Source organism: Hordeum vulgare, unplaced genomic scaffold (genome assembly GCF_904849725.1).
Source record: "Hordeum vulgare subsp. vulgare unplaced genomic scaffold, MorexV3_pseudomolecules_assembly, whole genome shotgun sequence".
Taxonomy (NCBI): domain Eukaryota; kingdom Viridiplantae; phylum Streptophyta; class Magnoliopsida; order Poales; family Poaceae; genus Hordeum; species Hordeum vulgare.
Window position 1 is genome coordinate 65,001 of NW_025422576.1, and position 12,942 is coordinate 77,942.

Genomic DNA, 12,942 nt, shown 5'->3' on the forward strand with positions numbered 1-12,942 from the left:
GTTTTTAGTGGTATTCCTTCTCGAGCTTCTATTTCTTCCGTTAAGGGAGATTCGGGAAAAGATGGAATAGGAAGACGTGTTTCCAGAACGAACAAGATACGGGTAGAGAAGGGGAAGTTAGCAAAGTTAGACAAGATTGGAATGGGCATAGGAACATGTATTGATGTACCAGATCGGCTAATGCTCCCAGGTTGATGCGATGTATTCCACCAGTTGACTGGAGACTTTATTATTGGTATATCGATCGGTCCAGCACGGATTGAAATAGGAGCCGGTTCGACAGGAAGCTTTTGAAAACGCAGTGCACCCAGGTAAATAAGGAACAAGATGAATACAGAAGTTAAACGAGCATCCCACACCCGAAAGGTACCCCACATAGGCCTTCCCCGAAACCCCCCAGTCACTAACGTAAACAAAGTAGAAAAAGCACCAATTTCTGTACCGGTTCCGGAAGAGCGAAGAAAAAGGGGATGTTTTGTTAATGGGAACAAGGAACTGTTTATAGCTGTCGCGATATAAATAACTATACTCATCCGAGCCGCAGGAACATGTACATACGAAATACGAGAATTTCCACCTTGTTGAAGATCTGGTGGTGCTACCCGAAGACTTAAATGAATAGCCATCGCTGTTAAGAACAACCGAGATCCAATGAGAATTTGCGCGTAGCTTTTTGTCTTTGACATAAAAAAATAAGGTTGTAATAACGAAACTGACATTTTATTTTCCTTGCCTTGCAAGTGGAACAAGAAAGACTATATAGTTATTTTGATTCTATAAACAATCAAAGGATTTCGCATGCTTTCCATGGAATGACGGAATTCCCCTTGCTTAGTTTTCGCTCCGCTCGTGCGTGGCACTCCTTGCTTGCGGAGCGGCATATCGGAAAAAGAAGGATTTACTTTCTATACGGGCCCGTCCCCTCTTACCCCTAACTAACAATTATGCTGCTCTCGCCTTTTTGTAATCTTATCTTTCAAAAATGCACTACTAATTTTTACGGCCTCCTTAGTCACCCTATCCACTCTCGTCCTGTTTTCGGGTTCCCTTTCAGGGGATGAGGATATTTCGATGATTTCTCCCTCCGTAGGTGGAAAACGCGTGGGTGAGTAGAGTCTGTGCTTTGCTTTTGGGGGCACCGGCAAGAAGCTTCTCGGCCACCCTACTCTGACTTGATTAGCTACTAGTAACTAGGATCGTTCAAACAGTCAGTCAGCAATGCGTACTTCTTTCCTAGTTGAGTGGATCTGCGTAGCAGAGCCCAATCTTCTACCACAAGCTCTGACCTGACTTGTTGTACTTGATTCACCCACGTAAATAGACAACTTGGATAATAAAAGTCATCCCATAAAAGAGAAGTGAGTCCGCATGTCGGCAAATGATTTGGAATTGAAACTGGCTACAGAGGAAACCGAAGCCCTAACTCCCCATTCTTTCTATCTTACATCGCCATCGAGCCCTGGCTGTAGAGTCACTGGTTTCTAATCGCAATGGATTTATGTTTTCTTTGGCTTTTCCATTCGCTTCGTTCAACCCTGATCTGGATAGATAGCTCGGCTTCTATTAGCTGAGAATGGTTTTGTCAAGGAAAGGTTTCGCTATACAACAACAATGAACTCACTTCTGATCAAATTGGATTGGATGAATCGGTAATCTTTCTCTGTCTTGTGAGAGAGAGTCACTTGCTGTATTGAGAGCGGGCGGGTGACATGCATTAAGCGAAATCAGTTGTTATGTTTTTGATCTTCTTTGCGCGAGAAGACCCTTGACTGAGGAGACGTGTTTGGCTTGGATGATGCCGCTATGCTCCTATTCACTTTCAGAGACCGCTCTGAGTTTGCCGGTTTTGCGGCAACCCTTTCACTAAGAACATTTTAGCCATTAACGAAATGCCACTATTCCACAATGCTTCTTTGATTTATGTGTAGAAGCGGTAGTAGTGAAGAAAATGGAGGGAGAAGAAAGAAAGCGATGTGACACGAGAATAGATCACATCCGACAGCCAGCCATGCCATTAGATAGATCCGCTCTGAGTCTTCTGCAGGATGAGATCCGCTTGGTCTTGTGATAGGGGCTTGAGGAGGAAGAAGAGGGGATTTCTGAAAAAAAAGAATGAATCTCCTTATTTATAGGGAACAGGACGTGTGACTTCCTCAAACGAAACGAATGTGGCTTTCGTGATAAGGCAAATCCTTCGTTCGGTACAATCAACATATTGAATCTACGCTCGCTCGGCTCGGTGCTGAATGAACTCCTTCATTGATTCCGGGCTGCTCGTAGGGGGACTGTGAAAGCAAGCGTAGGAGATCAAAATGTGAGTCGAGTCCGATGGGTAAAAAGGGGAAGCAGGAAAGGGTTCTGATGTGAATTCTTCTGGTTTGTATATCTATCTCAGCCCTTGCTTGAAAACCTAAAAATTGACTTGCATCTTCCCTTATCACACTACACTTTCTCTTCCTTATTCCATTTCACTGAGCTAAGCAACACTTTTTCACGTATTCACCCGAGATATTATAGAAATTGGTCATATTGATCTGTCGTCTTGTTCTCGATAGGAACTTGCTGCTGTCTTGGTTGGTTTGAGAGCAGGCACTGTCTATATATCCAAAACCGGAGGAGAGTTTGGGTTTGGATCACAGACGATCGGAGATTTTGGATTGAGATGGATGGTTGTGCTTGAAGTTACGAGTCGGGTAATGCTAAGTTGAATCGGCTGATCCGTTTCATCCTCTTTCGGCAAAGGAAGTTGGACTTTAGTTAGCTAAAAAAAAAGTACCAGCAGCCTGTCTGTGCCCTTTGAGTCTATAGCCGCCAAATCTAAAGATTCCTTAAGTTGTCGTACGGCTTCTTTTTCTTCTTTTGTCAATGATCGGTGACAATGAATGCTACGAATGTTCGCTTCCACTAATGTCGTATAAGAATTGTGAGGTGCCCATACCTTCCCGGAAAGAAGAAGAGTCATTGTCGTTTCCTGACCGATATGAATGCACATATTTACCCTCGCCTCGGGAAATACCACCAGTAGAGTCTGCAGAAGGTGTCGTTCAGGAGAGATGCTGGGCTCTAGATATGCGAGTGAGATACCCGCCCTCGGTCATGACCTGGGTTGAAGAAGGAATCTATGTTCTTGGAAGCAAAGAAAGAACTCCGGTATTCCGACCTTATCTTTTTGCTCAAAGAACGAATCAAACCCCTTGTCGAAGCCCTTTATGATATATAACCCTGGATCGAGTCAGATTTGGGGCGGCTGAACCCACTTAAGCTGAAGCCTTAGTAGATGTCGACGGAAAGGTGAGAAGAGCTGATCGAACCTACCAAGCAACGGTTAGTTGTGCGGTGTACATACAGGCTGGTTTCGCCATTAGCGATGAATTGGATTTATTAGTAAGGGAATGAATGAAGCGGACCGGAAAGAAGATGGATTTTGGAATAGAAAGAATTCCTCTTCTAGGTTTCTGCTTCAAGTAGTAAGCAAAGGATCCTACCTGCTTGTCTAATGGTTGAAGACCTTGGCGGCCTCTAGTTCTTCTATCTAGTTTTTTAGCCTAGCGCGAACGAATAAGCTTAAACAAATGGTTTCTTTGGCAACGGTTTTTTCTAGTTGATTTGTCCTTATATATATTAGCCGTAGTGTAGTTTAATAAACTGCTCATAGCTCTTATCATTCCTTTATCCATGCATAGACTGGGAATATATTAGCTCTTAGCTCTGGCACTTTCTTCTTCTTTATTTGCCGTTGCATTCAATAGCCTATTTGAAGTTAACAAAAGCTTTATTAGCTAGCTCTATGAAATACGTATATCTTCTTGGCTATCTAGGCTATCTCTACAGGCTTTTTCAACCTATAAGCAGACCTTTGTATACACCCTTGTAACTGAACTAGCTATTCACAAAGAAAGGTCTATACCGTACATATACCAACTACGCACCCCTTGTATACTTCTTTTTCCTTCTCCCGTGCTTCAAGTTCTGCCCCGGCTCACTCCTCTTTCCAGCAATCTATGTGGGAAGCACTCGTTCAAAGTAAGTTGAGATTCAAAGCGTTCCCGTAAGCTAGTAAGTCAATCAAAGCTATAACTCTATTTGTTAGTTTCAGGAAACTGGTACATATTTCTAATAATAATAATAATATATATATATTATTATTTGGTATTTACCAATTTTAGACTAAGCATAAATTCATTTGGAAAGAAAAGGGAAATCCCCTGAAATAAAGATTTTTACTACGTTACCCTCAAAAAGAAGAGGAAGACAAACTAGCCAAGAGACAGAAAAAGGTAGAGACCAACCACCGAAACAAGGGAGTAAGGGCTAGGGGGATATGGGCCAAGAAAGGTCCGATGTATCGGTCAGCTATACCTAATCCTTCACTCAAAAACGCATCACACCCTTTGTAGGTTCAAGCCGAAGTCAAGCATGATCACCTACTGCAAACTCCAAATATCGTGGTCGGCGTACCTGGTCCTGAACTGCTTTTAATCTAGAATAAGTGGAATCTTCTCGGCACTCTCCTTCATCTTCTGTGGCCCCGTCGGTCGGTACGTGCCAACCCCAACAAATCGGGGTACGACAAAGGTTCCCGTAGAGTGCTTCGAAAGGTGCCATTCCGATGCTAGAGTGATAGCAGTTGTTGTAAGCAAACTCGGCTAATGTATCTCTATGCCTATTTAGTAGGCCTGCTCATTGATGCTCTTCGGGGCCGATTGTATGGGATGTGTTCTGGTGTACAGTGGGAGATGCAAGGATAACGATTGAAGTTTGATTTGTTGGCCATGGAGTTGGGAGCATATGATGTAGTCCCTAGGAGTAGACTGGATGAGGAAATTCCCTATTATTTAAATAAGTCTTTCCGTTGGTTGTAACTAATCCCGTACCCGCTGCTGCGAATTCCTTTTACCTAACCAGGATTGCAGTAAAGATAAACAACGTTGGGCCTGCCTGCTTGTTCAGCACCACCCATTCCATGGGAATATATGGGTTTTTCGGTCCAGTGGGAGGAATCATTTTCCTTGGAAGGTAATTTTCCCAACCAATAAGTATTGGGCTCCCAAGTAAACAAAGCGAAGGATCAAGTAACCAACATGTTGCGGAGCAGCCAAGTAAACCCAGAAATGACTCAAGTAATCCAAGGGCAGAGCAACGTAATCCAACGGAGGGGCTACGTGATCCAACAGAAGGAGCTACGTAAACAAGGAACACATGGAACCTGCTAAGGATCCACTCCACCTGCCAAGTGGACCAATCACAAGAGCTCGGGCCGAGAAATTCAATGAAGTAATCCATATGCTGATTCAGCAAGCCAAGCATTGGAGTTGGTATTCAAAGTTTCTTGAATAACCTAGCTGTCTGAAAACTCGCCAATGGATTCTGTGTAATCCTCCGGTCTACATGGTGTAGGTAAAGGGCAAAAAAAAGTCGCTAATTAGTGGCACTGAAGTATGCACCCGGCGTGTAAACTTATTCTTTTTATTTACCAATGTCGCTATCCGACTGATCATCCTTTGAGACCACGGAGAACATCAGAGAGAAAGATACGTCACCTAAAAAAAATTTACACCCTGACTTATATGAGTCGGCTAGAAACTCAAGGCCTGGCCTTTTGTGGGAGAATGCTGAGTCCTTCCCAAAATCGCCTGGATCAACGAAAGATCTGGATAACGCTAGGTTGTGATACTGATGTCTGATTTTACTCATATACATCGATAGTGAAGGCCGTGAAGTTTGAACAGCCTCACTTAACCCTGGTTCGGTAACCTTTCTAGGCGCCCAGGTATCCATGACCTGTAGATAGAGGCCCACTTTCCATTGGATACTCCGAATAAAAGAAGAAGTAGTTACCTAATCATGGGTCTATACGTAAGATCTCCTTGCGTAGAGGTTAAGGCCAGACGGATTACTGAAATGTAGTTTTACTAACGTTTCCTCATCGACTGCGAGAGTTTGTGGTGTGTGTTCTCGGACCAAAGAAACCAAACAAGCATACCTTTCCTTTAATGGAGTATCTTGGGTATGGTACTCCCTCTTTATCAGCTCGATGTTCAATCAGCATTCCTTCACGGGGATCTTGACCGGATGTAAGTCAAGATTGCTATTATCTTATTAAAGAACATAAACTTCAAAGCTTCTAGTCCTGTCCCAACTCTTTCGAGCCGCTCTCCCAGTCAACGTTCAAAGGCATCACCATACCATAGCACTTTTGAGCTTGAGAAATGCTTTTCTGGCTTCTTCTCCACACCTTTCTTTAACAACTCAGTTAAAGGCCTGCTGATAGCTCCATACCCCGGTACAAACCTCCTGTAATAACCCCTGCAACCCTCGGAGTTCTCTGACATTGGCTGGTTCTGGCCAAGCTGTCATGCCCTCTACCTTGTTTGTATCAGTAGATACCCCAATTTCATAAATAATGTATTTCCTTTATGAAATTTGGCTCACCCACAAAAAGTTTGTTCTGCCGAACACTTCCTCTAGCAACTTGAGATGCTCCACCATGGTACGAACTGTACACTAGAATGTCATCGAAAAAGACCAATACCCCCTTTCCAACATATCTCTTTAAAAACACTATTCATGAGTTGTTGAAAGGTTGCCGGGGCATCACCCTTGAATTCAAAAAGCCGGTCCTTCAGGCTGTTTGTAGATATCCTCTTCCTTTCATTCTTATTTGGTGATAACCAGCCCTCAAATCTATCTTAGTTCACACCTCATCCAAAAGTGCCGGTCTTCTATGATAGGAATGGGGTTGAACCCCTTGCAGAAAAAGTAGGAAAATGGACTGAAATTGTTGGATAAGTGGATTTGCAGTATCTCAACAATCAGAACAGCGAATATTCCATCATCCCAAACTAAGCTTCCTCAGATCCTAACCCATTGGTCATTATCGAGCCTCGTGACTCCGGCTGTGTTGATATCTTCGTATTACCTGTTATCATTCTATCTATCTGGTTATTGCTTTATGTGTTGGTTGGTATTGAACTATTTAAGTTTAAGTAGAAGTGATTTCTTCCTCATTAGCTCCATTTTGATTATCATTTGCATCTTGTGATGAATGAAGTGAACTTGAGCTCTCTAGTGCTTCTATTTCTCTCTCGAAAGCATTTACTAGTATTCGATGAGATTCTGAAAGACCAGACAGACAAGTGATATGAACTGGTTTTGTATCCACCCACTTTCCTTCGTTATCTTCAACTCTTTCTCTTTTGTAGAGGAAGGCATTCCCAGTATAAATGATGATTCTTGCTTTCGTATTGTTAATGTTTTCAATTGTACACGGAAGGGGTTTGTGACCACTACCATTTTAGTAAGGGATTTATCCTCATATTGTTGGAGAAACCATTCTTTGCTAACATGGCTCAGCCTAGCAATGGCTGGGAATTTATTGTCCCAGAATGCAAAAAAAAATGTCCGCCACTTTGTTGCTTTCAGCACGTTTTCTAATGAAGTCAAGGCCCCTTCTGGATGTCCGCTGCTGCACTATGCTGTGTCTTACCATAGACAAGAGGCATATACACCTTCTTCACCAACTTTCAGTTAAGGTGACGGCTAACGGCTTCCTTGACACTAGCTTCCAGAGATTATGATGGAATCTCCTCTTTGAAGTCCTCTAATAGTGAGGAATATAGGTCATATACTTGATCCTCACCATCAACCCGTCAAAAGTTAGTACGCACTGCTAGATCCTGGAAATAGCTCATTATCTGGTAAGCAGACGAGGATGCATCACATATATATGTGACATCCGCAACCTCAGATTTGGGTTTAGCATTTACCTGTTTCCTTCATCCAACCTGGAAGGGATCCCTCCATGTGCTCTCTATGACACTTGGCCTGATTGTTACCACCGGTATCTCTCCTCGCATGCAGTTGATGACCATCTCGCCCATGGCCTTTGTGAACACATAAGTGTCTTGCCAACCATAGAGTTTGGCCCTATGAATAAATAAATTGCACAAATCAAATACTTCATGTGTGTATTCGTATCTACAGACATGAGAAAGTAACAGGGAAATACTAGAATACCTCGACTACCTAACTCTTTCATTTCTTGAGTAAACAGAAGCAGAGGCAGAAGAATGCCTTCTGGAGTAAAAAGCCAACTTGATCTCAGCCTCGATATCCAACACGGTATTCTGATGTGCCGAAAAATCGAGGGAACCTATCCCCTTTGTTATGGTATCCCCTAAGCAAAATGGCTTCTCTAGTATCAAACCCTTGCCTCTGCCCATTCACATATGCTGTTTGGCCAAAAACATGACATGCAAACATACTGCTAAAGCTTGTTTGTAAGCTTTTGAGATTAATAGAAACAGGTTACCATTTGATTTCGACCACAAGAAACTCTTATTTGGCATTCTGACCCTGTTGATACTTGCAAGAAGAGCTTCAGTCTTCGAAACCGCTGCGCGAAACTCATTATCCGGAATGGCCCCCACGGTGTTGATTCTAGTGCTACATCATACCTGCAAGTTGCAATACTTTTATTGCTATGGAATGTGAACTTACACATTTAGTAATGGAAGCAATCCTTGGTGCAAGACTAGTATAGCTTCACGAACCTCTCATCAAAAGTGGTATTTGCTGCAGAGTTTACGATAACATCCACTTCTTCCGCGATCTCTTTGGCTAACTCAGGAGCAATGCCAATGTTGGCTTCCCTGAAATTACCAACGACTGGAACCTGCTTGCTTAATACAAAGCTGTGGTAGTTTTTCCCATGGATTTCCTGTAAACATCTGAACAACTCAGTATCTTCTACCTGTATTGCAGACGGAAAATATGGTCATTTGCATGAAGAACAGAAAGTAGTCCGAAGTAATCATCATACCTCGTTCTTCAATCTTTTCATGGCTGCTTCATTGTCCTTGGCCTTGATCAACACGTATATTTTACCAACATCAGGATTTGTCCTTAAAATGGGATCGATAAGAACTGATGATCAGAATCCGACAAAGTAGAATGGAAGACAAAGGAAGGAAGTCAGGTAGCTTAGAGCAAGACAAAGGCAGAATGGAAGAACAGCCTAAAAGTGGGGGGCCAGACAGAAACTGTCTCACTCAAACTGGGCATTTGAAAATGCTACCCGCCCTTCCCCTATTTCTGCATTTCATTCTTCTATTTCCTTCTGCTTGCTTTTCTAGTTAAGCTGCTCATAAACTAGATCCATAAAACTCACTCAGCTACTGTCTTCTTTCTATAATTGGTCTCTAAGTCCAAGTAATCGATAAAGTATAATCCTCTTCCAGCTCCGCCACCTCCTTTCTACCGAGTATGCTCTACTTGAAAGAACATATTTCTCAATAAATAAGTGCATTACTATATTCACAGCTACAAACTAAGCCTAATTTCCAATATGTCATATGTATCACTTTGATGTTGTGGGATCACTGGCTTCTTGCTCAACGGATTTCGCTTCTGCACTTGACTTGAGAAGGGCGAAGCCTTCATGACCGGTACCGGTATCTGTTCAAGAAGTCAGTACTTATGCGGCACTGAACAAGGGTGAGATCGATGAAATGCAATACATGTTTGAATATTTCCTATCTTCTTCCAGCCATCAAACTTGTTCAATTCGTTTTCTTGAGATCTGTGGAATAGTGATATCATACTTGAATCCAACATCCCAGTATTTGAGGAAGAAGTAGAATCTTAGTCCTTTCTAATTTCTAAGTTGGGAATTTGATATCGACTAAATCAAGAAACTCGATTTCACTATGATATGACCACTGAACCCTTTGATGCAACATTTCTTGTTTCCAGAAGATCTCGGATGGTTTCTGAAGCTTCCATGATCTTGTAAAAGAAAGAAACCCTTTCTATAAGTCATGAAGACGTGGACCAAAAGACTAAGAAACTGCACAATCTATTGATTGACTGAAAAACTCAAGCTGAGTAACTTGCTGGAATGATCGCTCCGGCTCTGGGCCGTCTGATCTTCGGGATGCAGAATAGGGGATCGCTTGCCAAACCGTTAGTTAGGACCAGTGAAAACCCACGCTTGGTGAAGGCGAAGTTCAGTTTGGAGATCTAACAATTCCTTATGTCGTGTATCCTCGATTGATGCAGCCTCAGATGCTTCAATTGTAGATTTGAGTATTGAGCGAAAGGTTACACCACCTATAGGTTCTGTATTACAGGCCAATCCTACTCCACTAGTACCAATAGGCGGCATAGGGGAAAAAGCACAACACCTAGGAATAGGAATCAACAACACAAAAACTTTCTGAGAAATTACCCAGCAAGAAAACGTATGCGCGTGGGCGCAACGGATTTCGCTCCGTGCGCTCATCCCTTGCTTGTTCTTTCGGACTAGCACTCTTTCCCTCTCTTTGAAGTAGATTTCTCAGCTCCACGAGTCAAACGAAATAAGGCGAAAGGCCCACTACTTCTTCATTCATGGCTTATTGATTTGATTGATCCCCCTTTCGTATTCATTCGACCTGAGGTGAGGTTGGAACAAGAGTTTTCATAAAAGAATGGTTCTTTTATGCAATTATGAACGGGCAGGCCTCTTCGTGGATTCCTCCAACTCTATGAATGAAGGGGGGAGTATGAGGAAGGCCGATTTTCTTTCTATATGAAGATGAAAAAAGGATCAGGGTCAAACATTTCTTACTTTTGTTGAGTATGACTGAATGAGGAAGAGCTCCTTATGTGGTATCACTTTACCACCATCTGAAATGCGCGAAACTCCGATTGGTGGAAGCCAGTCCATGAAGATTCTCCCTTCTCTTACGTGAAATTCCCCTCTTTCGGTAAGCATCCAGTATCTCAGCAAATGAACATTTCTCTAAGCTTATCCTGTAGCTTATACGTCGTTTGAAAGCTGCTCCAAGGATCCAACGAATAGCTAAGGTTTGTTGACGATCCCTGGCTACAATCCCAGGAACATCATAAATAGTACCTGCGACTCCTACTTTGACCACTTCGCATATTGGCTTTATATTATCTACGGCGTCAACCATAAGTTTTATTACATCGCGTTCAGTTCGAGCTAGGCGGTGAAAAGTTTTATAAACAATAGCACGAACTCTCGTTCTTTTACCATCGATCATGCGAAAGTTTACCAATTTCTTGATCAATTCTTTTTGCTCACCATCAAAGTCCCCCATATAGCTGAGAATTTCCGAGCAATTGGAAGCCGCTTTCGATGACGAGGCCGATAAATTGATATTACGCGATCGTTACTGTCCATCTTTTTCAGCTCTGCTCCCGAAAAGAGAAAGGAGACTGATCTTGACGTCGGCGTTGGTTTTTCCAACGAAACATTCTTTCACGAACTAAATGCTAGTTGCCTTGTAACGCATACACTGGAGCGTTTGTCCCATCGACGAAGGCCACTATACGCGTTTTCTGAAGAGCAACATGAGACTTTCTTTTCCTCTGGCTACTAAGATGTTTCAGTTCGCCAGGTTGTCTCTTGCCTGCTCATGGATTCAGCAGGCAGTTCAAAAGGTTGACCTATTTGGGAATCTCCGGATCTATGCTTATTTTCAACTCCCCGAAGCATTTCGTCGCTTGCTACGCCCTTCCTCGTCTCTGGGTGCCATCCTTTCTCCTGCATTTTCGTGCACATAAGCATAGCTCCAACCACTTTTCATGCTTAGCAAATGCTGTAATGAGGGTGCTGAATGTATACGGATCTGGCACAAGATCTCTGTCTGCCTTTTCTTTCAGCTGATCCTCTACCTAATGGTTCAGACCCTGGCAGACACCGGTGCGAGAACAGAGGCAAGTCAACTATACCAGCATTTCTGAAGATAGGCAACTCTTTATTTCTGAAGATAGGAATTCAAGATAAATAGATCCGCATTCAAGTTTTAGGCTTGTGTCCTTTCATCTAGAATGGCTGCTGCTTGGTCTTCAGTGAGCGAAGTCATTTCCTCAATAGAGTTCTTTGCCCGACAAAAGTGAATCTTGATCTTTCTTCTTGATAGTTTGTGATCGAGCCAATCTCACAATTTCGATCTTGCTACTACCACTATAGCCCTGAGTGACTATGGCTACCTGAACTGAAGGAGTTCCCACAAGACCTGTGAATGTCAACTTCACTCTAAGGGTAAAGCATGCTCGCTCCTTCGCTCGTACGAACAATCACTCGTTGCTGGGAGCTCTATCCTCCTCGCACTACTAAAAACAGGGTGAAAGAATCTCCCGCGTTCAGTCTGTGGAGGCCGACCATCATAGTCGTCTCTACACCAAGTTGGTCTTAAAGTCTACTCTGACTTGCGGCAAGTTGCCTCAACACCGCTGGTCCTTGTTGACTCGCGGCAAGCTTTCTACATCAACCCCTAAGGTGCTTAAAAGTCTTGTGCTCTCTCTATTTTCCTATCGTGGGGAATTAATTAGGAGACTAGTGAGTTCGCCCAAAACGTCACCTACTGTGAGAGGATACTATTCTCCCTTCTCTGCCCAGTGAATCTGGAACCCCTAGTTGTTTGCCTGGGGATTCTCCTCCTATTCCTCGACTCTTTATTAAGGAGACAGACCGGTAATCTAAACTTATATTCTTTTTACATATATTGCTTTTCAGTAACAGCTTCAATACTCTTCTTGACAGGAGCAAACTCTACTATCTTCTTCTTAGGACATCTGCTAATGTCATGACCAAACTCCTAGCAAACAGCACTGGATTTGGGCTTCCATGCATATTCTGCTTTAATCTCAATCTCGTCTCCTTAATAAGTAAGTAATTACTAAGATAGTTTCCAAGATCCTTGAAAAAGTATTTTTTTACTTTTGCAAAAGCAAATATTGTATTTTTTTCAGTGACTTTATCCATCTAGAGAGGCTTCCCCAAACCACTAGCTCTAGCAATATAGCTCAGTCCTTCTTTTTTAATGTACTCCTTAGGAACTCCCCACAGTTTTCTAAAATTGGGATTTTTCTTTTTTCCCATTTTTTCAACTGAAATTTTGGCTGCCATTGTCTCAACAGTAATGGTATGTT

The 12,942-nt window shown here is 42.7% G+C and overlaps 2 protein-coding genes and 1 pseudogene across 2 annotated transcripts in view; all 3 read right to left on the reverse strand.

Moving 5' to 3' along the window:
• LOC123420467 (putative cytochrome c biosynthesis ccmC-like mitochondrial protein) overlaps window positions 1-4,202 on the reverse strand; it is a 7,138-nt gene extending 2,936 nt beyond the window's left edge. Inside the window, exon 1 of the mRNA XM_045107373.1 lies at window positions 1-4,202. This exon is cut by the window's left edge and continues 2,936 nt beyond it. Within this exon, the coding sequence (XP_044963308.1) occupies window positions 1-719 (719 nt within the window). The 5' untranslated portion in view covers window positions 720-4,202.
• A 3,591-nt stretch (window positions 4,203-7,793) lies between these two features.
• On the reverse strand, window positions 7,794-8,935 carry LOC123420463 (annotated as a pseudogene).
• Window positions 8,936-10,321: 1,386 nt separating this feature from the next.
• On the reverse strand, window positions 10,322-11,761 carry LOC123420469 (ribosomal protein S7, mitochondrial). The gene has a single exon (XM_045107375.1). The coding sequence runs from the start codon at window positions 11,103-11,105 to the stop codon at window positions 10,659-10,661; it is 447 nt and encodes a 148-aa protein (XP_044963310.1). The 5' UTR covers window positions 11,106-11,761; the 3' UTR covers window positions 10,322-10,658.
• Window positions 11,762-12,942: the final 1,181 nt, after the last annotated feature.